At 54.2% G+C, this 24,910-nt stretch overlaps 1 protein-coding gene across 1 annotated transcript in view; it reads right to left on the bottom strand.

Annotated features, from left to right (window-relative positions):
* LOC309802853 (coiled-coil domain-containing protein 33-like) overlaps window positions 1–24,910 on the bottom strand; it is a gene marked incomplete at both ends in the record, with an annotated part of 72,309 nt that overhangs the window by 46,300 nt on the left and 1,099 nt on the right. Inside the window, 3 exon segments of the mRNA XM_082618740.1 lie at window positions 64–227; window positions 24,496–24,807; window positions 24,809–24,852. Of these exon segments, the coding sequence (XP_082474866.1) occupies window positions 64–227; window positions 24,496–24,807; window positions 24,809–24,852 (520 nt within the window).

Below are 24,910 nucleotides of genomic sequence, written 5' to 3'. Positions count from 1 at the left end.
CACCCTGGTTTCTGCTCCAGCTTGGACACCATCCCCTGCCCTCACTCTCAGCCAGCTACTTACACTACCACATAGGGCCATGGCTCAGAGCCATCCTTAGAGGTAGGAAGGTTGGTGGCCCCATGGAGAGTGACTGTGATGACCTCCTTATCAGAGGGAGACAGGTGGCTGATGACAGAGTCCACATTCTGGGAGGTATTCGTGGGCTCCTCTGGGCCCTCGATGACCTGTGGGGAAAGCCAAGGCCGAGCGCCTCTTCCAGTGTGGTCACCTCCCTTTACTGCCTCCCTATAACTCTAGCCCCCTCTTGGTTCCCCTCCGAGTGGCTGTTTCCCTCTGTCAGCCCCACAGCCAGTCTGGAACTACAGGGGCAGTCGCCTTTGACCCCGTTTTCTCCCTACCTCTGTCCCACACTCCACATCTCTGTCTCCCTCTTGCTTCCTCCAGTCCTGGATCTATCACTTCCTGCAGAATGAGACAGGCCACTCCACCTTTCAAGTCCAGTCCCACCTCTAAGCCTTTGCTTTTGCTGATAGCCTTGCCTGTGATTTCTAAATCCTGCCCTACTTTTGAGGTTCTAGCAATTGGCCCTCTTTGCTCCTGCAACCTCACCCCAGGCCAGCTGTCACTTCAGGTCCCTCCTGTGCACAGAGCTTTATAGTTTACAAAGCCTCTCCACATGCATGGAGTCACCCAAAGCATTAAGTAGGGATGAATGAATGTGTCTTTCCCAGATGCCTCATCCATCGTCTACCCAGAAAACCCTGCAGACCAGGAAGGAGGAGAGGTGCCTGCCTGCACATGGGGCCTCCTAGGCTGCTTGCCCCAAGCAGACATACGTGCAGGAGCTCAACAGCTCAGCATCTTGTGGATTCACACGCTGGAAAGCAGAACCCTGAGCCAAGGCAGCGAAGTGGGAAAGGGAGGGAGCTTACCAAGGCCCAGGGCAGGCTCAGTTTGACTCTGGAGGCAGTGGGGAATCCAGGGAGGGTAGCAGAGTCGGGGTATGGACATGGGGCTGCTGAGGTTGAGGTGTCCTGTCCTCCCTCGGCACTGGCTGCCTGGCTCTCATTCCCAGTCCCGGGAGTTGACACAATTGACCCAGATTAAGCCTCATCTGGCAGGAGGCCACCCCCCCCCACCTTCTGTCCCTCCTGCTGATTAATCAGCACCAGTTGATGTGAGAGGCCCTCCTGGCCCTGGAAGAGAAGCAGTGGACCTCTTCAGGTTGGAGATGGGGCCCTGGGGGAGGGCGTCACTGGGGGCTCACCCTCTTATCTGGGAAGCTTGGCCTGTCAGTCCTGCATTTCAGGGCAGGCTGTGGCAGGGGTGGCGGAGTCCTCAGAGTGGGAAGAGTCCACGGAGACCATAGAGAACGATGTGAGACAGAGGCCCAGAGAAGAGGAGGGCCTGGTCCGAGGCAGGCTTTGTGCAGGTGGCAGCCCCAGCAGGCTGGGTCCCCTGACTCCGTCCTGATGAGCACTGAATGTCTGGAGGGCTGGCTTTAAACCAGCTCTACCTCTCACCACGGCGGGACCCAAAGCCAGCCTTGCTCTGAGAATCGGTTTCCCCAACGGAACGATGAGTGCTTAAACCAGAGCGTCTGAAACTTACCCTGCTTCCTCTGTGAGCGTCCAGGTTCCCCATACATTTCTCCCCCTTTGAGCCTGGGAGTCCCGGGCACATTTGCTTCTGACTCTGGGAAGCCTCCGGGATGAGGCAAAGGGAAGAGCTTTTTATGGCTGTTATTTCATGCAGTTCCCTGCGCTACTCCAATCTGTCAGCATCTCCTGCCAGCTCTACCTTCACACCATGTCTAGAATCTGACCTCTTCTCACCATCTCCACTTGGATTCAAGACATGGAATTCCTGCACTTGCCTTCTCATTGCTTTCTCGTTTCTGTTTGTTCTGGCCCTCCCTCCACCCTGCCCCATCTCACAGAACAGCCAGAGTGATCCTCTACAAATTTCAACCAGACCACATCACTTCTCTGCTCAAAATCCTGCAGTAGCTCCTTGTTTCACACAGAGCCTCACTGTGGCCTGTAAGGACTATACACTCTGGTCCAGGAAACTGACCTCGTGTCATCTCTGGGCCCCTTGCCCACTCACTCCAGCCACACTGGCCTTCTAGTGGTTTCTCGCAACCACCAAGCTGGCTCTTGCCTCCCAGCCTTTGCCCTGGCTGACCCTTCTGCCTGGACTGCTCTTCCCTACATGTCCATCTCTGTGGCTTGTTCCTTCACTTCCTGCACAACTGACTCTTTCTCAGAAAGACCTTCCTGGTACAGGCTGTGGTCCTTGCCTAACAAGATGACTAATTAGGAGGTGAGAACATCAGCCCCCTCCCCAGCCCCAGAAGTGCCAGCCCTACAGACACTCTCCTTCCCTTCCTCTGGCTGAGGAGCCCCTCCCCCAACCCAGGACTCAGCAGAAGCCATCGCCATCTGCAGAGGTGTTGAAAGCTGCCCCCTCCTCCCCTATTCCTCTGCCAGGCCAAGGCGGGAGGAGGGGGAGGGAGGTCAGTACTCAGAAGGAACGCCTGCCAGGTGGAGGGGGAAAGAAGGAGAAGCAGCCACAAAGCCACCCCCATCCTCATAGATCAGTGTTCCACCCTCACTGCACACCCTGTAACCCACTCACTCCCCAGCAGGTTTGATCTGGTTTGGTGATATAGGAGCAAGACTAGCAGCCTAGGGGTCGAGAGACCTAGGTTTCAGCCCAGCTATGCCCCCAACTCTCTAGGTGACCTCTCTGAGCCTTAATTTTCCCACCTGGTCAATGGGGATATCTGGAACGGTTTGTAATTCAGCCTTCCTAATAACCGGCCTGAGGTTCTTGCAGTGAGGTCAGGAGAGGTGACTAATGTCCCTCCCACTCCCAGATTCCCAGGAACTGCCTAAGATGGTAGGTAGCTCCAGCCCCCTGATTGCTGTGATGAGCTCCCTAGGGCCCCAGAAGTGAGGGCCCAGCAGCATGGCAGTTACCCAAAGGCTCTCAGTGACTCCCTGGCAGCCCCAAGTCCAGCCAGGCATTTGGCAGACCAGGCCATGAGTGGCGCCTCATCTACGTCCTCTGCTCCCGCTGCACCCTCTGTGTCCTCTGTGCCTCCCCTCTGGGACAACTGTCCGGGAAATAAAGCTTGCAGGGGGTTTGGCAAGAACTGCTCATGCTTTACCATTGGGCGTGAGGCCCACTGCCGGGCTGGCGCCTCCTGGTGAGGCCTGCAGGCGTGTGTCCCCTGGGCAGGCTGGGCCCAGGGCCAGGGAGGCCTGGGGCCAAGTAGGAGGCCTCGAGGGGGGACAGTGGGCCAACTTTTCTGCCTTCCCCTCTTTCCTGCCTATGTCTGGATGGGAATCTGCAGGCTTCCCTCAGACGTGTGCCTGCATCAGGACTGATGTCTTCTCCAAGCCCCGCCCTTACCAGGCCTACATTGGAGACTTCAGGGAACAGAAAATGTACAAGCTGAGTTACATGTGGGGGAGTGAACTGTGGGTGATGACGAAACTAAGTATGAGGTCCTACAAACCCATCTATAGGGGTGACATGAGCCCGAGGAAGGGAAGTCACTTCCCCCGAAGACACCTCCTGCAGGCCAGGAGCGGAGCTGGATACTTACACACCACTGGTTTATTCCCTGTTGACTCATGCCGCACTGCTAGGGTGCAGAAATCAGTGGGCAGTGTTTCTAGGCAGAGGTTTGGCTGGTTTACCACCACCCAAGACCACTCAGCCGGTACTGGCAGGGCAGGGTTATGATTCCAAAGCACAGCTCTCTCAGCTGCTCCACCGGGGCCTGGCATGTGGGAAGGCTCAGAAGTTGCTAATTCCCACGTCTTACCCTCCAGACAGCCTGCCTTGCCCTCAATAAGCCAGGATTAGCCAGCAGATGTCCTGAGGGACCTGTGACTGCCCATCACTCAGGGCATTTGGGGATATGTGTGCTGGGGGGAGGGGACAAGGTGGGAGGGAGTAGGAAGACTGCACCAGCAGTGAAGGAGTTAATGGTCTATTGGGAAGGGACTTAAATTGGTTCTCCTGAGGGGAGAGATGGAAGAAGACAGTCTCCTCCACCCTTCCCTGGCCACTCCTCTGCCCCAGCAAACTGGGAGGCCATAGGAAGCAAGGAAGCCAAGTTCCACCCTCCAGGATGCCCCTGGATCCGAAAGCCATGCCACTGGAGAGGCTCTGATGGTGGCCAGAGGAGGGGGCACTGGGCTGGGAACAGTCATTTGGGCTAATTCACTCCAGGGGCCTCTGTTTCCCCAGCTCTATCACCAGGGCTTAGAGTTGAAAATGGTCCCTCAGGTTCCTTCTCGTTTCAGCGTCTAAACTTGCCTGGGAGCTATGATGGCCATGGTGAGGCCCTTCTATAGGTGCGGAAACAGGCTCAGGGACACAAAAGCCCTTGCACCGAAGCACACAGCTTAGCTCACAGGCACAGAGCCAGAAACAGAACCAGGGTCCATCCACCTCCACTTCCTGCTGTCTCTACTCTCCTCTCTCACCAGCCGTTCTTTGTAGGTGACGTGTTTTCTCTGGGCCACAATGTATACACTCTAAAGCTCATAACCCAAGTAGCTAGTACTAGCACATGGTACTAACAATATGAGTTGCGGTGTTTGGAGCAGTAGAGGCTTTTCAAAAGGACACAGAAGTTAAAAAATCATAAAGAAAAGTATTGATATGATTACATTAAAAAATCCATACTGGGGCTTCCCTGGTGGCTCAGTGGTTAAGAATCCACCTGCCAATGCAGGGGACACGGGTTCCAGCCCTGGTCCCAGAAGATCCCACATGCCGCAGAGCAACTAAGCCCGTGCGCCACAACTACTGAGACTGCGCTCTAGAGCCCGCGAGCCACAACTACGGAGTCCACGTGCCACAACTACTGAAGCCTGCGCGCCTAGAGCCCGAGCTCCGCAACAAGAGAAGCCACCGCAATGAGAAGCCCGCGCACCGCAATGAAGAGTAGCCCCTGCTCGCTGCACCTAGAGAAAGCTGCACGCAGCAACAAAGAACCAACGCAGCCAAAAAATAATAAATAAATAAATTTATTTTAAAAAATCCATACCAACTTCTATAATGGTTCAAAATTCACCACAATACATAAAAAAAAAAAAAGACAAACTGGAGGGAATATCTGCAGTATATATAAAAGGATGGATATCCCTAATACATACACAAAGAACACTGAAACCTGTAAACATTACCATAACAAAAAAGACATGAATGGAGGACTCACAAAGAAATACTAATATGTGACATGTAATTATGTACGTTATGAACATCCTTATAGGGGATTCTACCCAGCTATCAAAAATGTTTCCCCGGGGCTTCCCTGGTGGCGCAGCGGTTGAGAATCTGCCTGCTAATGCAGGGGACGCGGGTTCGAGCCCTGGTCTGGGAGGATCCCACATGCCGCGGAGCAACCAGGCCCGTGAGCCACGACTACTGAGCCTGCGCGTCTGGAGCCTGTGCTCCGCAACAAGAGGCCGCGATAGTGAGAGGCCCGCGCACCGCGATGAAGAGTGGCCGCCGCTTGCCACAACTAGAGAAAGCCCTCGCACAGAAACGAAGACGCAACACAGCAAAAATAAATAAATAAATAAATAAAAACTCCTACCCCGAACATCTTATTAAAAAAAAAAAAAAAAAAAAAAAAACAGCTCACCTACCACCCCTGTGTTTAAAAAAAAAAAAAAAATGTTTCCCGGGCTTCCCTGGTGGTGCAGCGGTTGAGAGTCCGCCTGCCGATGCAGGGGATGCGGGTTCGTGCCCCGGTCCGGGAAGATCCCACATGCCACGGAGCGGCTGGGCCCGTGAGCCATGGCCGCTGAGCCTGCGCGTCCGGAGCCTGTGCTTCGTAACGGGAGAGGCCACAACAGTGAGAGACCCGCGTACCGCAAAAAAAAAAAAAGTTTCCCAAAGCTATGAATCAAATAAAACAAATCTGGTTCCTTCTCAGGGCTCCTAAGCACCCTCCCTGGATCCCCAAATCCAGTTGGGTGGGCAGGTGGGAATGAGCTTCCAGAACCAGCTGGCAGCTTAGGGCCCCCAGGTCAGGCCGGCTGGGTGCCTGGTCCCACGTGTGTGACATTCCGGAAGGAGGCTTAAAGCAGGAGGGTGGAGTCAAGAGGAGGAGCCAGCTATGGGTAGAGAACACAAGGAACCAGAGACACCATAGTCAAGGGTAAAAAGTAGAAACCACACTGGGGTCTCGGTACCCTTAGCTGTTTGGTTTATTTGACCTAAGAGTGTAACTGCAAAGAGGGTGTTCCCTAGTTAGCAAATACCTGTGTACCTTTGGCAAGTGACACAGTGAAGGGCATGGGTTCAGCCTTGCCAGTTAGCACAAGTAAGGGTCATGCTGCTCTGTCACTGCTATTTATTAAGCACCTATTATGTGTCAGGCACTGTTCTGAGTACTGGGAATAGCGTAGTGATGGAAACAGACAAAAATCCCTTCTCTCCAGACATTGGAGCATTTGTGGCCGAGGGAGAGGGCTGGGCCAGGGCTGGGAGACGGTGGAGCAATGGGGCATGGGCACTGCCAGGGCAGCAACCTGGGAATCTCCTGGAGGATCTTGGAGGATGATGGTAAGCCATCGCAATAGGCTCTCTGAGCCTCTGTGACCCCCCAGCAACAAGAGGACAAAAACTCCTTTCCAGGCTGTGTGTGTGGGGGGATGATATACCCAGTTCAAGCTACGTTTCTCTCTGGGTCACAGGGAGATGGGCAGAAATCCCCAGATTGAGTTGATGACACCTGCGGGCACACCGCATTTCAGAGCCCATGTGTTCCAGGAGTATAGGACGCCTCACCGGGAAGAGCCACAGAGCCTACCTCCTTCCCCATTTCACAGCTGTGAAAACTGAGGCCCAGAGAAAGGAAGCTTCTGTCATGATTCAGGAGCAAACAAAACAAGGGACTTTGAAGGAGAGATGAGTTCATGCAGGTGCACGCCCCATGCCCCCAGGCCTCACCTTTTTCTTTTTCTGTACCATCCTTTTGGGGGCAGGAGTGTTTGGCCTTGTTTCCCAATCTTGGGGACCAGTACTTGGTATTGCTGGGTGATCAATCCTGCTCAGACAGCTGGCGTGGGTACCTTGGAGTCTTTGGGGGTGGCGCCCAGTATGGAGCATCAGTGTGGTCTCAGGGGTGCCAGACACAGGCTCTGGGACCTGGGCAGGGGGAAGGGGGAGGGCAAGGGTCTGGCGCTTTCTCAGCAGGGAGACATTCTGCGAGCGGAGGTGATGTGTGGGCTCTGGGCCATGGCCAGCTGGGCGGGGGTCAGCAGCTGGGCAATCGGCTCTTGGCACCCCCAGAAGGTAAAGATAGGGGTGGACCGCTCTCTGCCCAGACCTGGAAAAGCAGTGAGCTTTTCCACCCACTTGGGTCACCTGGGCAACACTGTGTGTGCTCACAGGGCAGAGCAGAAGCCACACAGACACCTGTCAGGTGCAGTGGCGGGGGAGTCTGAAGCCCTTCCCCCTTTTCCTGGGGATGTGTCCTGCCTGCTCTCTGGCATTCAGTCCTCATCCTTCCTGCTCTGGGTACCCCAAACAGCCCATCAATCAAGATTCACCAGTGGTCCTGTGTGCCCAGTCACATGCTGACCACACTGCAGGAAAGGTGGAGACCCAGACACTGCCTGCAAGGAAGTTGCAGCTTGGTTGGAAAAACAGCTATTTCTGTTAGTGAACCTGCCGGCATCCTGCCTCTTTGGATGCTTATAGCCTTCTGTTTGTTTAATAGTAATAAACACAAAGTTCAGGAGAATGATTTCCTCTTGGAGGGTGTGTGGGAAGATGGGGGAGAGAACGGGAAATAAGTACATGTGGTATTGTAACGTTGTCCCCTTAGATTGGGTGGTCAGTTAAGATGTGTTCATTATATTATTTTTTTATTTTTTATTTTATTTTATTTTTTTTTTGCGGTACGCGGGCCCCTCACCGCTGCGGCCTCTCCCGTTGCGGAGCACAGGCTCCGGACGCGCAGGCTCAGCGGCCATGGCTCACGGGCCCAGCCGCTCCGCAGCATGTGGGATCCTCCCGGACCGGGGCACGAACCCGTGTCCCCTGCATTGGCAGACGGACTCTCAACCACTGCGCCACCAGGGAAGCCCCATTATATTATTGAAAATAAATGATAAATAACTAAAAGGGCTATGTACGGTCAACAATTGTTCTAGAGTACGGACCAAAGATTATGACTGATCCAATTCTGAGCTCCACAAGAAATTATTACATAAATAATGACTCTTTTTTTTTTTTTTGAGCACTTACCACATGCCGGGCATGGTTCTGCCACCATGAGATGCAAGAATGAGGAGTGACTGGCCCTTGGCATGGGGGTGGGGTCTGCTCCATGGGGAGACGAGGTGTGAACTGGCCTCAAAGGATGATCAATACGGGGTGGGGTTGAGAGATGTCTGGAAGACCCCTGTGGCCTGCCCCATTCTTCTGCCAGCTGCTTTAGACACCATATGGAGGGTTCTTCCCATTTTCCTTGGTTTGGGGGCCAAGAGCAGGCCCACCCTGGCAGCAGAAAAGCTGAGGACTCACCTTTGATTAGAACTGAAAGGTCACCAGCCGAGGTCACCCAGATGGTTGGGGATGCATGCTGTGCGTCCCACTTCCAGGTTTCTACCCTCCCAGGCCTGGGCCGACACTGTCACAATGGAGCATGCGTGGAGAAGACCTCAGTGGGTGGTTCCGCAGCCTCCCTAGAGTGCCTCCCCCTTCCACACAGTCCCGAACGCTTTGGCAGCAAGTCGTGGTGGCGGGAGGGGACCAGAACTACTCCAGCGCCTACAGGGCTGGCTCAGTTCAGGGCCCTGCAGCAGGGCTGGGAGAGGCCAGCAGGTCTCTTAGGGAGCAAACACTAAGGAGGCACTTGGCTCTCAGGGCTATGTGAGTATTCCTGCCACCGCACCTCCTTAAATCCTGCACCCTAACTGCCTTGCCTGCCCAGCCCTGCAGCTCCCTACTGGCCTCTGAGCTTTCTACAGCTGCAGCTCTCACCCCGTCGGCCTTCCTGCCTGGGAAGAAGATAATGCAATTGGGCACTGGTTCCAGGCCGTCTGGCTCCAGAGCCCTAGTGAGCCCTGAGCCCTGCACACTCAGCAGCCAACGGAAAGAGGGCCTTCCCACCGCCTCACTCGCTGGCTGCCCGGCTCCCTGGACCAAGGCCTCCTGGGACACTCACTCCTGTGCTACACTAACCTTCCCTCCAGAACTGCTTACTCCTCACCAGTGAGACGGCCATCAGCCTGGGGACTGGATGTGGCTCTCCTACCTAACTACCCCGCTCACGCGCGCGCGCTGTTCTACCTGCCTCATTGCCCTTTCCCAGTAAGGGGAACTCCGCCTCCCCCAGCCAAGGGAAATGAACCTGCTCCCCAAATGTCCAGAAGACCTTCTGCTCCCCTGCCCAGGGCACCAGCCCCAAGCTTTGATGACTCAAGGAGATTCCACTGTTAGGGGAAGCAGGTAATGATTGATCTCACAGCTAATAAGTAACCCTACCCAACCCCTTCCCTCAGGAGAGAACACTTGGTGCTGCATCATTTGGTAGGGCCAGGGGTTAAACACAGCCATTAGGGAGCCCACAGTCACTGTGCACTGGATCTGAGGCTGGCTCTTGGGGAAGGAGGGGTTCCTGCTTCTTCTGCTGGCTTTGTACTGGGCTTGCTGGGCAGCGGGAAGAGCCTCCCCCTCCGCCTCCCCCATTCTTTCACCACCACTTCCCCACCCCCATCACTTTCTCTCCATTTCTTTTGGGCAGTTGAATTGGGCTTCTGGGAAAGGGAAGGTATAGATGAGGTGGAAATTTAGTGTGATTTTTGTAGTAAATAGCAGCCAATAGCTGTGTGATCTTGGTTCACATACTAACCCTCTCTGAGCTTTGGTTCCCTTCTTTATACAGTGGGGAAACCAGGCAGCCATGAGGACTGAAGGAGACAATGCAGGTCAAGCCCTTAGTGTTGATACTCATTTAAGTTCTCCAGAAATGTTCGCTCTTTTCCCTGCTAAACAACCTTGGACTTGGCAGGTTGTCCCCAGAAGAAATGGACCAGAAAAGTGAGAAATATCTGCAGGTTGCAGTCTCCCCCCACCACCTGAGCCTTCACCCCCACCTCAAATATCCCAGCCTCCCTCTTCTCTTCCCCAGACCCACTCTGTTCCCAGCTTCCAAGACCATGCCCACAGCCACCTTTCTCCAGGCAACCCCCTCGCCAGAAATCTCTTCTCCCTTCCTACCTAAATCCAATTTATCCTCAGGGTCCAGCTCAAGACATTTCATCCAGGAAGGCTTCCTGACCCCCCTTCTCTCCTGCTCTGAACAGTCCTCTGTCCACAGTAACACCTGCCTGTGCCTGTGTTTGTGAGTTCACTCCCGATAGGAAATAAACCTGAGGTCAAGCGCCTGCCCCTCCCCGAGTTATTGGCATTGTCAGCCAAGGCAGTTCCTTTATTTTTTTTATTTTTATTTGTTTATTTTTTTGCGGTACGCGGACCTCTCACTGTTGTGGCCTCTCCCGTTGTGGAGCACAGGCTCTGGATGCGCAGGCTCAGCGGCCATGGCTCACGGGCCCAGCCGCTCCGCGGCATGTGGGATCCTCCCGGACCGGGGCACGAACCCATATCCCCTGCATCGGCAGGCGGACTCTCAACCACTGCGCCACCAGGGAAGCCTAAGGCAGTTCCTTTAGAGGGTCTCTACACTCCAAATGCCACTTCCCCTCAGCGCCAGCAGTGTATACAGCAGATGCTCACTCATTGGCTGAAGGGTGGCAGACTCCAGGAGGGCCCACTCCTCTGATTACAGTGGTGAATCCACAGCCCGCTAGGTCAAGGTCATCAGGGGCTGCTCTGACCTCACATCAGCTGAGGCTCAACCTGGGAGTTTCTGCAGAGAGATTTGGGGGTGAGTAGGGGAGGACTGGCTCTGCCGTGTGCTTCAATTTCATCTCCCACTGGGGCCCCTGGGGGCCAGTTCACACCCTACCCCTTAAGGCACTGGCCAGAGTTTGAGCTTAAGTCACTGCAGCCAGAGCTCTGCTGGGGGCACCCGGAAGCCCCTCTCTCTGTGGTTCCCTCCAGCCTGTCCTCCTTCCTGCCCTTAGTCCCGCCCACACCAAAGAAGCAGCCCAAGGACAGGGCCACCGGCTTCCTCTGAGAGTGTTCCAACTGGGGAGCAGGTGAGTGTGGCAGGAGGGTCCTCTCCCGTCACCTGTGGTGCTGGGCGGCTCCCATTTGAACCGTACATCCATTCTCCCTCTTCTCCACCCTGCGCTGTGCCCAGAAAGCTGACCCATGTGGCCACTTCAGTGGGTTCTGGTTGAGTTGGGTTTACGGGAGGGCCATCAGAGAGCTAGGAAGATCCTCCTGGCTGGTTCTCTGGGTTGGCTGGTCCCTCTCCCCAGGGCCACCCTGCCTGGCAGGCAGCACTCTCCATACAGCTGACCCTCCAGGTCATCGTTCCCCCTCTTGCCTGTTCAGGTCTAAGAGTCAGTGACGACTCTTCTCACTTACTAGCCCCCAGGGGACTACACCGTCCCTCTTGTTCTTCCTAAACATGACCCTCAACTTTGCAAATAGCCCCTCTAATAAATTCCCCTCAAATGACAGAATTTGAATGCCTTCTTTTTCCTACAAGGCCCTCAACTGATGCACCTGCTGCGTGAGCCCCTCTTTGTGGGCCTGAGTGCTCATCTGATAAATACCCTGGTATTGCCACCAGTCTCATCACCTCCACATCTTCACACCCTGCTAACGATGAGTGAGCTCTTACTTTGTGCCAGGCGCTGTGCCCAGAGTTTACCTCACTGTCTCATTTCATCCTCTCATTCACAGCCCCAGGACTTATTGTTTTTACTCCATGTTAAAGAAGAGGAAACAGATGCTCTGAGAAATGAAGGGACTTGTCCAAATTTTGAAGCAACAGAGTTAGGATTTGAATGCAGATCTGCTTGCTCCAAAGCCTGTGGTCATAACCACCAAAGCATATTGCTTTTTCCTTTACTCCCAGGGCAAGGGGTCACATCTCTCCATCCTTCACTCCTAAAACTGGGACAACACGTAAAAGGTCAAGTTCAGAGATGAGAACACCTGACCTCTTGAATGGGGCTAAAGAGCTGCTCTGTGACAGTGCTGTCCACAGACACCAATAGTCAAAGGAGAGAGAGGTGGAGCATCCTGGAGGCTCACTGGGCACGGCTGGGCCAGGTCCCTGTAAACCAGGGCAGAAGTTGGGGTGTCCAGAGGAGGCCATTCTATCCAGCACAAATGGGTGGCAGTGTTGTTTGGTGGAGTCCTGGTGCTTGGGGGCTATGCCTGGGATCAAGCTCCCAGTTCCAGCTAAGCCTCTTCAGTGCAGCTTGTCTGCTCTCTGGGTGGTGGATCCTGGAGGCACTGGGCGGCTGCCCTCTGACCTTCCTCTGGTGCCCTACTATGCAGAGGTGACCTGCATCTGCTCAGTCAGTGGCTGCTGGGCCTAATGCGTGTGCCTCCATCATGGCGTACTTGATAGTCCCAAACTTGTCACTGCGCCTCGTTTCTGTCCCTCAGGACTGACCGACCAGCCTGGCCCAGCACCATCACACTGGGCAGCAAAAAACACCATCAACCAGCTTGGAATCCGCCAAGCGAGGCTTTAACTGTGGCTCCTCCAGCCCCAGCAGCAAGCATTTGCACAAGTCCTTTGACCAGCTGGGGCCTCAATTCCTCATCTGCAAAGCAGCAAGGGGTGCGGTGAGGATCAGGTGAGAGAATGGATGCCTGGCACATGGCAGGTGGCCCAGAAAAACGAGCTTCCCCCATGTTTATGCCAGTTTGTGCCAATCTGGAGCCCCTGCGGCCCCAGCTGTGCAACGGGAGACTTGGGGTGATTGTTATGGATATGCTGTTCTCCTTGTTGGCTGTCACCGCGTCCCTTAGCTCAGCAGGCATGTTTATTGATCACCGCATTGAAGGAGTCCTCTCAGCATTGGTAACCAGAACTCTCGTTTGGGGCGGCCCAGGTCCCATCATCACACCATGAATCACTTTGCTAAAGAAGCAACGTGGCTTTTGGGCATTTTTCTTTTGCAGAATCAATAACTCGTTAACAAAGGACTGAATAAAGGGGTAAGCAGGGAAGGCGACCTGCCATTCCCTTCCATCAGGAGGGGGCGGAAGAGGGACCCTGCCAAGGTCGTGGGGTCCACTCAGGGCAGAGAGGCCTTGGGGGGGCAGTAGGTTCAACCAGTTCCCTCACCCCAACTCTTCTGACCCGCAAGCCTGACCAAGTTCCTCCTCTGCTTTGATAAACACTTCAGTAGGCCCCACTGCGCTCAGGAGAGACGCTGACTCTCTCAGGAGCCTCATGGTTGGCTCACCCCAGCCCCTCCAGCCTCATTGCTGTCGATCCCTGCCTCACACCCACGCTCCAGCCACACTACACGTCTGCAGTCCCCTGAAAGGGCTCTGGTCTCTCCAGCCTCCTGGCCTTCACCTAAGCTCTGCCTGGACTGTCCTCCCTCTACCAGCCTGAATAATTCATCGTGTTTCTTCAAGACACAAATGGAACAACCTCCAGCAAATCTTCCCTGAAACCTTCCCCCACTGCCTCCACTTCCACCCAGGGGCATCAGATCCATAGCCCCTGGGCCTCCCCCTGGCCTGACTCATGACCCACTATTGACTTTTCGGGGAGAGGGTCTGTCTCCTCTGAGGGTAGAGACTGTGCCTGGTGATGCCTTGTCCCCAAGGCCCAGGCTGTTGCCTGGTACAGAATTGGTGTCAGGTGGGTGCTCATTGAATGAGTGAGGGATGACGTTAGCAGCAGATGCTTTCCTCCTCCCTGCTAGTTCCCCAGATGCCCCCACTTCAGCCTGGGACAGTGATGCCTGCTCCTCAAATAGCCCTCTCTCTTCCAGAGAACAAGCCCTCAGGGGCCTTCTTCCCCTACTCGGGCATGAATATTTGGTGTGAACCTCATAAGAAGAGCTAACAATTAACAAGCGCTTGTTATGTACCAGGCACTATTCTATGCATTTTACATTTGTTAACTCGGTGCTCACAACTGCGTGTGAGGTAGGTACAACTGTAACCCCCTTTTACAGATGGGAAAATGGAGACGGTACCAGGAGCTGAACAGCCAAGCTTAGACCCAGGCCATGTGGCTGTAGAACCTGCATTTGTCATCACAGCCCTCTCCCTTAATGAGGTGCTTGTGGGGAGTTTGGGGGTGGGGGGGACAGCCCAGAGCACCCCACTCCCAGGATGGGGCCTCAGGGCCCACTCTGCAGCTGGAATGAGCCAGCAGGTCCGAGGAATTCCAGTTACAAGAAACTGCTTATTCAGGCTTTACCTGCTGGGATCCCTTGATTCCCTCCCTCTCATTCCCTCCTCAGCACCAGCCCCTCGTCCACACCGGCCGCCCACCGTCTCTACCAGAGAGCAGAGCCTCTGGCCCTAATCTCATTTGCGGCCATGAAATCGCATTTGCAGCGTATTAATGCAGCATGGAGCTGGCCCAGCCCTGCCTGTCTTCCTGGAGGAGAGGAGCCTGGAAAGCATTCTTGTGGGGAGGCGCGTCCCGGAACACCCACCGACAAAAAGCAATTATGCTTTAAGAGGAAGATTAAAATAATATCCTCCGCAACAATCCCCACCCGTGGGCCTCAGCTCCACCCAGCCTCCACCACCTCCCGACAGTGATTCAAGGGAGGCTTCCTGCTGGGGGGCGGGGGTGGCAGACTCAGTTCTCTCCCTCCGAGGAAGATGTTCCCCCAAGGCCTGGCCCCTCACCTGCCCCCGCATTCACCACCCTTTACCTCCCTGAGTTCCCCAAAGAAACTATGCCCTCTCAAGCCTCTGGGCCTTTGCCTAGGCTGTTCCCTTTGCCTGGAATGTAGCCCCCCAACCCTTGTTTATCTGGCAGGCTGCCATTCACTCCGCATAATAATCATAGGTTAAGTTTTTGAGCATTTAGTGTGTTCTTTAAATTTACTACATATTCAATTCAACAATTCTGTCAGGGGACTATTGTCATTATTCCCATTTTATAGGTGAAGAAAGAGGGCCACAGAGAAGAAGTCCCATAGCTGGAAGGTGGCGGAGCAGGAATTTAAAGGAGAACATTCACCCTTTCGCTCAGGGTAAGCCCAGCTGCTTCCCCCTCCTGTACCCATGAATGCAGTGGTCTCACTGTGGTGTCTTATCTCCCTGAGGACTCTGAGAGGCCAGGCCTGGAGGAGAATTGGGGTTCAACAAATAATTCTTGGGTGGAAGAATCGACACACCTCCCTGCAGGGATAGAAGGGGTGCGGATGTGTGTCCCATTCCTGCTCCCGAAGCTGTATCCTTCCAGTGGTGCCTTCCAGTTTATCCGTATTGGAATTGGAATGTATTTGGAATCCCCTCTCCTCCAGGAAGGGCTCCTGGACTGCATGCAGTCAGGTTAGCATATCATTTAATCTTCATAATCACACTGCAAAGTAGGCATCATTATCCCCATATTACAGAGGAGAAAACAGAGGGTCAGAGAAGTGAAGTGACTTGATCAGGAACACTAAGTTTGAGGCAGAGCAGGGATCTGAATTCATGCCTGAATCCAGCATCGTCGATGTTTATCCACAGCATCTTCTTGGCAGTGACTCACTCTCACTCCTCAGATAGGGTGGGTAAGGGCTTAATTCTGTGCTGGGGCTATTTATGCAACACTTTTTTCTAAGTGGCATCAGCCAACTCCAGTAGGCCAGGGGGTTTGCCTGGGGACTCTGAGTCACTGACAGCCCCAACCCCATCCCCAGTCCTGCTCCCAAACCACCCGGCACAACAATGAGCAATTGCTGTTAGGGTCAGCTTAACACTGAGTAATCTGTCTGGGCTGGACTTGGTGTGAGATGGGGCCACCAGCAAGAAATCTGTTGCCCCAAATGCTTGCCCATGAGCCTGTCATGTTGCCTAGAAAGCCCATTGAAGAATGATCTCCCTGGGAAAGAACACTACAAGTCATTCCCTCCTCTGTGCTGATTACTGTATCAGAAAAAGCAAAATATATGGTGGGGACCTGGATTCTAGCCTGGCTTTGCTACTGAGTCAATAGGAAGCCATGAGTAAATGGTTTACTTCCCAAGGGCTCAGTTTCTTGCTCTAGAAAATGGACATTATCAAGGCTAAACTGCCCACCTCCCAAGACCCATGCAGTGCTCTAATGGGCTTTGTAGTTTCCCCCCTTTGCCAGCCTGGCTCCAAGCAGCCTGGGCAAATGGTATAGCAAAGGGCTCAGAGCCCGGGAGCCTCCATTCCCTCGGCATCCCCTGCAACTCCTCATCCCACAGACATGCTCTCTCCACTCGATCCTTTCTCCCTGCTTACTGTTCCTTCACACACCTCATGCTCCCACACCTTTGCTTACCCTGTTCTCTCTGCTTGAAAACGACTCCCCTCAGTCCCTACTGGAATCGCACCCATTCTTTGAGGCAGGGATCAGATGTTCCCCATTTGTGAGGTGGGTTTTAATGAACCAAGCAATTTTCCACCCTCTTCCTCCCTGACCCTCACAACCTCCATGTCAGTGGGTACTGCTCTGCCCACTGTACAGATGAGGAACTTGAGGCCCAGGGAAGTAAGTGATTTGTTCAAAGTCATACAGCTCTTATACAACTGCAAAATGGAGTCCTAAATCAAGGTCTTTTGATTCCCAGTCAGAACTGGCTTTCCTACGGCAGACTGAGTCCTTGATGACCACCCAGCTCATGCCCATCGCTTCCTCCCCAAGCTCCAGCAGCCCTCACAGTGAGCTTTTTAAGTCATGGTCTTCCAACTCCTATTTCCTCTCCCCACCTAGCCTGGTGGCTCCCCAAGGGCTGGGAGATCAGCTACCTTGTTTACTGCTGGGGGAGTGGATGGATGAATGGTTGGATGGACAGATGATCACTGTGGGCCAAGGGAGGTTGGACTATTGGACCCAAGGGCAGGCTGTCAGATCCAGGTAGAGAAAGGATACCCCTGACTCATCCTCCATCCATCCTGCTGGCCTCAGCTGCGCCTGAGCCCAGGGACTCTGCAGAACCAGCTGGGGACCCAGGCTGGGGTGTCTCAGCTGACGGGCCAACCCCTCACCAGGGCCATGGCAGGCCAACAGGGTACTGTCAGCTTTCTTTCCCTGCTGCCCTCCCCCATCCGCTGTTTTATTAGAGACCAGTTATTTATTTATTTTTTTAAAAATATATATTTATTTATTTATGGCTGCGTTGGGTCTTCGCTGCTGTGCATGGGCTTTCTCTAGTTACGGTGAGCAGGGGCTACTTTTCGTTGAGGTGCATGGGCTTCTCATTGCGGTGGCTTCTCTTGTTGCACAGCACGGCCTCTAGGCACATGGGCTTCAGTAGTTGTGGCTTGCAGGCTCTAGAGCGCAGGCTTAGTAGTTGTGGTGCATGAGCTTAGTTGCTCCGCGGGCATGTGGGATCTTCCCGGCCCAGGGATTGAACCCATGTCCCCTGCATTGGCAGGCGGATTCTTAACCACTGTGCCACGAGGGAAGTCCTAGAGACCAGTTATTAAAGACTGGTTTCACACGGGGTTTTAATTTAACCTCATACATCACACATGCCATATCCCCAAAGCTTCTTTCTCCTCTGCTAGAGGCTGCACTTGGAGGGTTTGTACAGAGATAAAGCCAGGAGGGTCCCAAGGAGGTATGGGTCTGTGTGTGGGAGGGGGTGTGCCTCATGTATGTCCGTCAATGAGTTGGTGTGAATCTATCATTGTGATGTGGGGAGTGGGTCTCTGCATGTCCAGGATGTGGTGGGTTTGTGTATATCCAACATGTGTGTGTCCTTGTGTGTCTGCACGTCTGTGAGAGTGGCTGTATTCCCGAGTGTCTGTTGGGGGAACATCTACTTTCCAAGGGTGTGAGCGAGGGAGAAGAGAGAAAGATGACCCTAAAAGGCATGACAACTGGACCCTCCTGCCCCTCCTCCCTCCTTTCACATGAAGGTAATTTCTGGAGGTGAGAAGGCTACCATAGTCCCCCCTGCCACCCCACCCCCACCCCGGAGCCCCTCAGCTGCTGGGCCTGGGCTGGCTGGGAGGACATCAGAGCCGGGTACCCCCTTCCTCTCCATTTCCCCTTCACCACACACATAGCACACATTCACACACACACACACACACACATACACACAGAGGGCCTCCAGGAGGTGTGAGTGAGCGGCAGCCCCTGGCTGGGGTGGGGGAAGGCAGTGATGGGGGAGGGGCAGCGGGGCCATCTGGTATGCTCAGATATAACAATCTGCTAATGGAGTTTCTTCCCAGACCAGCGCTCAGGCTGACCCAGCCTTCTCTACCCTGAAAACTGGTACCCGGGTCCCAGAGACAGTGGGCTTCACAGGTTCCCAACACCCTTCCCATGGGAGGCCAGCTAGGCAAGCAGGAGCTACCCTCTTTTCTAGATGCAGAAACTGAGGCCCAGACGCATCTGCTTTGCCTAGTACAGACATCCCAACTCATTACTAGAAGAGCATTTATTAAACCCTGCCTGCAGGGCACGGCTAACCGTATACCAGCTCATTTAATTTTCCCAGCAACAGAGGGCATAGGAATTGTCCTCCCCCACTTTACAGATGTGAAAATGGAGGCTGAGGGAAGTTATATAACCTGCACAAGGTCACACAGCTACTAAATAAATGTTAGAGACTGATCTGAACCCAGATCCACCTGACCCCACTGTACCTGCCTCTCACTGCAAGTTGGCTGAACCCCAAACTCTCCTATAACCCACCCGTCTGAGCTCTAGGCACCGACTCCAAAGGCATATATAGAGACTTGGAAATCAGGCAGGCGGGGTGAAGAGACTGGCTCGGGCAAGGACATAAATATGGGACCCCCCCAACTTACATATTTTCAGGTCATATCCACTATGTCCAGGGACTTTTGAGGCCCTTCAGAGGCCCCTGTGGGCAGAAAGTCTTTCAGGGCCACCCAGGAGCAAGAAGGGCCAGCAGGTAGCTTGCAGGGTCATTGTGGTACAAATAGCCAAGGGCCTTTCTCTTCCAGAGGAGGGTCTGGCCACCTCCCTCACCACCCCCCTCAACCCCCCGGGCGAGCCCTGGCAAGCCCCGCCTCCCCTGCCAGCCTTAGCTCTCCTCGGCGACTGGTGATGGGTCTACACCCCTCCCTGCATGGGTGACAGCGCTCTCTGGGAACGTCTTGACAGTGCCTTTGTTCCCCAGAAATAAAAGAAAATCGAGCTACAAAGGGAAACCTCAGGTAGCTTTTAAGGGAGCTCAGCCGCCTGGGGCAGAGTGTGTTTAAGCTGGAGGCAGTTGTCACAGGAGCAGAAGGGGGAGCCGCCCTCAGTCCTCTCCCACCCCCCTCCCCCCTTGATTGAGTTTACACAAGGAAAAGGCTCTTCCAAACAGCAGCAAAGGAGAAAAATCAATGAGAATTGATAGAGAAATGTAAAGCAGCCGTGTGTGTGTATATGTGTGCGTGTGTGTATATGTGTGCATGTGTGTGTGTGTGTGTGTGTGTTAGGCACAGCAGAAGTATGCTGCCTGGACCCAGGCTGACCTGCTCTGGGGCCCAGGACAGGGGAGTGGGGGCTGGGAGTCACCCCCCGGCACGTGCCTGTGGAGGGGTGCTGGTGGCTGGGGGAGGGGCAGCAGCCGAGTCTCTCACTCGAGTTAAGAGAGAGATTAATATATTCAATCCACTCGGGGTAATTGAGGGAACAATTGGAGTGTTTTTCTAAAGCCCGTAAAACTGCCTCATTTGCAAGGAGCTGACCTGCTCACATCCTCGGTAGGTGATGGAGCACAGGAAGGGAGGGGGAAGGGTGACATTGGGCCCCCAATACTGAGGGACTGGGGCATTAGCTTGGGAGGGGGTTAGCAGTCCTGATCTAACCTGTTCTCACCTTTCGCACCTTGTTAGTAGCAGTCCAAGCCTCTGTTTCCCCACCTGTGAAATGGGCTGTGGGCATCCCCCTACACCATGAGATTGGATACAGGAGGGAAGCCGACACTGACCCTGAAGGTCTGGCACTGAGGTGTAGGGGCGTGCGCAAAGAAGTACCCAGCTCCCCCGCCAGGCCAGCTCCCCACCCCCACCCCAGATGAACCGGGCAGGAATGTTAATGAAATCCAACAGTGTGTGCGCCTTTAGACCGTTCGCATCTCCAGGGAAACAGAAATAGTATATACAATAGTGCGCAATAAAAGGCAGAATGAATTGAAAAGCAGAGCAGGAAGGGGAAGAGAGTGAGGGCCTGGACTGCGCTGGCCCGAAGGCAGAAAGACACCTGGGGATGGAAGTGTGCGGGTCTGGAGATCTAGCCAGAACTGGGACCCGAAAAGGATGGAGAGAATCAGAGAGGGGGTGGGGGAGGGGAGGAAGGAAGGAACAAAGGCACACAGACGCAGAGACAGAGTTTCGGGGACCGCAGGCAGCAGGGACGCCAGGAGAGCCACTGACTGCTCGTTCCCCTCCACTCCTTTTTATGAAACCCCCCCTGCCTGTTGGTGCCAAAGCCACAATCAGAATCCACAGGATTAGAGCCAGGTGCTCAGCATTTGGTGATTGCTTTATTAGCTTTTTCTTCTTTTTTTTTCCCCTCCAGGGCAAAAAAAAAAAAATGTTTTAAATGGAAAGAATTAAAAAAAAAAAAGACCCTTGAAAGCATCATTTAAAAGGCTCCTCGGGAACAGAATCATTTCCTTGAAACAAAACTGCGATTGTTTGCAAGAGGTAAATGCAGGGGAGGGAGCCCACCTCGCCCCCTCCTTCCCCTCCCCCCACCCCTTCCGCGTGGGAGGAAGCTTCAGGGCCTAGCAAGAAGGAGCCCCCAGGATGGCTCACAGAGCTACCAGCAAGGAATTTTAAAGTTCATGTTTCCCGAAATTTCTTGACTGGGAATTTCCAGTCCACAGTTTCCCTCGTAAAGGGCGCTGCCCTGCAGGAGTTTGTCCTTATGCCTTCAGGATCTCTTAGAGAGGTGAGTGAGGTAGAGGAGGGATTGCGGCCCCTGAGGGCCCTGCGGCTCCCAGCCCAAAGCTGTTGTGGCCTCCCCTGCCCCGTAATTCCCCAGGAGGCCTCATATGCCCTTAAAAGAGTTGAGCGGGAGTCACCCCCAAGGGTTCAGCAGCCAGATTTGGCCTGCACCTTGCTGTTTCCCTAATCCTTGGGGGACCTACTCTGCCCGGCACTGGACAGGCCACCCTCATTCTGGTCAGATAAACTCTCTCTTGCCCTGGGGAGAAAGGGCCTTGGGGGTGCCAGGGTGGCACAGCCCTGTGGTCTCAAACCTGCCAAGAGGCGAAGGACGCAGCATCAAGGGACAGGATGAGTCTGGTGGAGCTCCGCCCAGAAAGGAAGCCAGTAGAGGACACTGCAGCTGGCAGGAAACCTGGAGCTGATTCCCTCCCATGCACAGTAAACTTCCCACTCCAGCCACTGCCTGCACGGCCCAGTCCCCCAACTCGTGGGTCAGGGCCCGAGGGAATGATCTCTACCCTGGAGTCTGTTAGTACCTGCTGGAAATACTCATGGGGGATAAGCCCGCACTACCAGCAACCCCCACTCCCTCCCCACCCCCGCCACCTCCCTATCTCCCCACACACATAACAGGAAACGTGAGTACTGAAGAAGGGAAGATGTTAGCTCAGGGGAATTCATTGTCCCAGCAGAATCTCCAGGATTTCTGGAATGCTATGACCATGGCTGAGAAGCAAAGTGATTCAAAGTCAGTCACTGAAGCTTCACACTGAGCCCTGCCTCCTGTTCCCTACTCACTCTTGATCACTGCATTAATAATCCCCCTGCCCTCTGCCCCCCGGCTCCACACTTACCCCATCTCTCAACCCATAACTATCATCAGTTCTGGCTTAAAAAACGGACACACAAGTTGGAGAGCAACTTGTGAGCTTACAATAAAGTTTGAAATTGAATAGATTCAATGGTTGAAATGCCTGACCAGACAGGACCGAGGCTAGTTTGGAAGGGACAAAATCAATGCAGGGAAGGCTTCCTGTACGAGGTGGCCTTGAGGCTATCCATTGGCATCTAGAGCCTAGAAATCCATTCCTGGCCTTGAACTGAATATTGCTGAAGTTGGTCTACACTCAAGAATGCAGTTCCCTCCTCTCCATCTGTCCTGCTCACCGCCTTTTCCCCTCACCAGCCCCACCCGCCCCAAGATTGCTTTCTCCTCCTCTTCAGTTGAGAATCAAAGAGAGCTGGGTTAAGTCCTTCCGTCCTGGGCTTCATTTTCCCTATCTGCAAGGAGGGGAGGGAGGATGGTTTTAAAGATCCCTGTGGTTCTAGGCCACATCCACTTCCCCAGGGAGCTGGCCACAGGCCTGGAGGACAGCCTGCGGCCCCACCCCACGCTGAGAGCCTGGTCATGGTGCTGTCCTACCAGCTGTGTCTTTGAGCCTCCAAAGACACCAGAAAGGTGCCCCCTGCTTCCTCAGGCTAAACTGCTGGATGAGTTTGCCTGAGCTGAAAGAAACAGCCCCTCCATTCTCTGAAGGACCCCTCTCCGTTGTCTGTTCCCCTCTGGCTTCCTGGCCCTGTTGTCAGGGCTGTGATGGCTGACCCCACCCCCAGGAGGGAAGCGATTTTCCTCTCCCTTGAAAGCCATTTTCTTGTCTTGGTAGAAGCAGACATCTGACACTTTAAGAGGGAGAACGGCAGGGAAATGACAGCATTAAATAACAGAAATTAGAGCTGCCTCGGATGGCTCAGCCATCTCACAGTCCCCCTTCCCTGCAGCAGTCCCACCCTCCCTCAGAGGCATTCAGAGCTGCAGCCTGCAAAGAACTGTCCACGTGGCCCCTGGCTCAGGTGGCCAGGGCATGCTGGGACATCATAGACAGCAGGGGACTGCTTCTCCCTGAGCTCTGAGCTTCTTGCGTATCTAGTCCTGTAACAAACTGTAGAACATGTCGGAACCCAGGTATCATCCATCTCACTCACAAGCTCACCGCTGTATCTTCAGCACCCAGCACAGAGCTGGGCATACAATAGGTGGTCAAAAGTATTTGTTGATCGACTGACTAATGAATGAATAAACAGGGGCCAAAGTAGTCCATGTAACAGACTGAGACCTGGGCAAGAGAAGTCGGTGCCTGGTCCCTGGTCCATCCTTCCAGTTCTCCTGGCACATTCTGCCAGATTACTCTGTCTAAACCACGGGTCAGATTGTCCTTCTCATGCACAAACCCCTCTGGTGGTCCCCCATTGCCTCCTGAATTGATTATCCACCTAGCTCTTTTGTCACTGTTCCTGATTCCTTCCACTTTCTCCCATCCATCAGCCATCTTCCAGCCCAACTCAGCCCACCACAGTGGGCTCCACTTCAGCCCAGACCAATGCACTGTGGGGTGGGGGTGCTGCAGGAGAGCCAGGCACCTTTGGCTGTAAACTTTTGGTTTCAACCTCAGCTCATTCTGCTGCCAGCCAAACCCTTTCCTTTTCAGCCAGCTCATTCTGGTCCCTGCTCCTTGGAATATGCTCCTCAAAGTCCAGAATTGCCATTCCTAAATCTTACCCACCTAGCATGGGATCTGATAGAGTCAGCACTTAACAAATGTTTGATGGATGAATGAACGGATGAATGAGGGAATGAATGAATGAAAGATTCACCTCAAATGACATCTCTTCTGAAAAGCCTTTCCTAGGCTCCAAAATCAGACCCACACACTTCCTCACCAGAGCTCTCCTTCCAGCACATAACTTTTGGGACCATATGATGCCCACAATACGCCAGACTGTTTTCAAGCCAGGTGGCACCTTGAACCTGGGGTTTGACCTAGCTTTGGATTCCGTGCACTGTTGTGCACTAAGGTCCCCAGGAAATGTTGTTGGCATTAAATGGAATCAAGCATCCTTGGGGATGATCCTCAGTTTCTCTACCTGTGAAATGGGCTGCTTGCTCTACCAGTGTCTATCTATACTGTCTGTGAGGCCCACCAGACACACTGTCTGGTTGCAGAACACTACTGCGTGGGGGAACCTTCCTCAGGTTGGACAAGGACTAGACCCTCTCACCTGGGCCTGAGGCTGCCAGGGTCCTGGTTCAGGGCCGAGTCCCTCCTGGCCATGGTGGGAGCTGGGTGGGCTTGAGGGTGGGCACAGAGAGACTTCTGTCTCCCGGTCACTCCAGGCCTCCCTCAAAACCTGGTGAGAACGTGCGAGAGTGAGTTTGAGGACTGAAGGGTCTCAGGGGACACTCACCCACTGGGCAGAGAAACCCTACCCAGTGATGGCCTTGATCTGTGTGGCCTTTGTTCCATTTTCTGTCTCCTCCTTCAAACTGGGACTCCCTGCTGCACCCTCAGACTGCTTGTTCTTAGAACTGAATGAGGCAAACTTGGCAAGTCCTGCTGCTCTGCTCAGTGAAAGATTGTGGGGACAGCCAGGCTTATCGAAGACACAGGTCTTCTACCTGGGGGAGCAGTGATGCTAGAACCTCCTGGGGACCCAGGGAACACCCACCTGCAGCCTGGGCAGCTGGGGCTCTGGGTGCGGTGACATTGGTTCTGGCTGGCTGGCGCTAGGAGGGCAGTTTGTGGCAGGAGGCTGAGGGGCCTGGTGCATGTGGAAGGCCACCCTGTAGGCCAGGCCCCCGCAGTGGCAGGCCGTGGGGTCTGCACTGGCCCAGAGCAGAGCCAGGTTGCTGCAGTAGTGGTGCGGGTCCTCGTGCTCCCAGGCCGAGAGGTTCATTCGGGGTTGGTCCAGGCGCGGATAGATGGGAAAAATGGCCTTGCCCACCCACTGGGCCGCCCTTCCGGAGGTCCCTGTCAGCCTTCAGGCACAGCTGTGCGTTGTGCTGTCCATCATTCTTGCAGAAAGCTGGGTAGGGAACAGGGGTCTCAGAGGTGGTCTCTGGGGTCTCTCTCTGCCTCCCCCA

Source organism: Mesoplodon mirus, assembly GCF_964341445.2.
Source record: "Mesoplodon mirus genome assembly, chromosome: 4".
Taxonomy (NCBI): domain Eukaryota; kingdom Metazoa; phylum Chordata; class Mammalia; order Artiodactyla; family Ziphiidae; genus Mesoplodon; species Mesoplodon mirus.
This window is presented reverse-complemented; position numbering and strand designations above follow the sequence as displayed.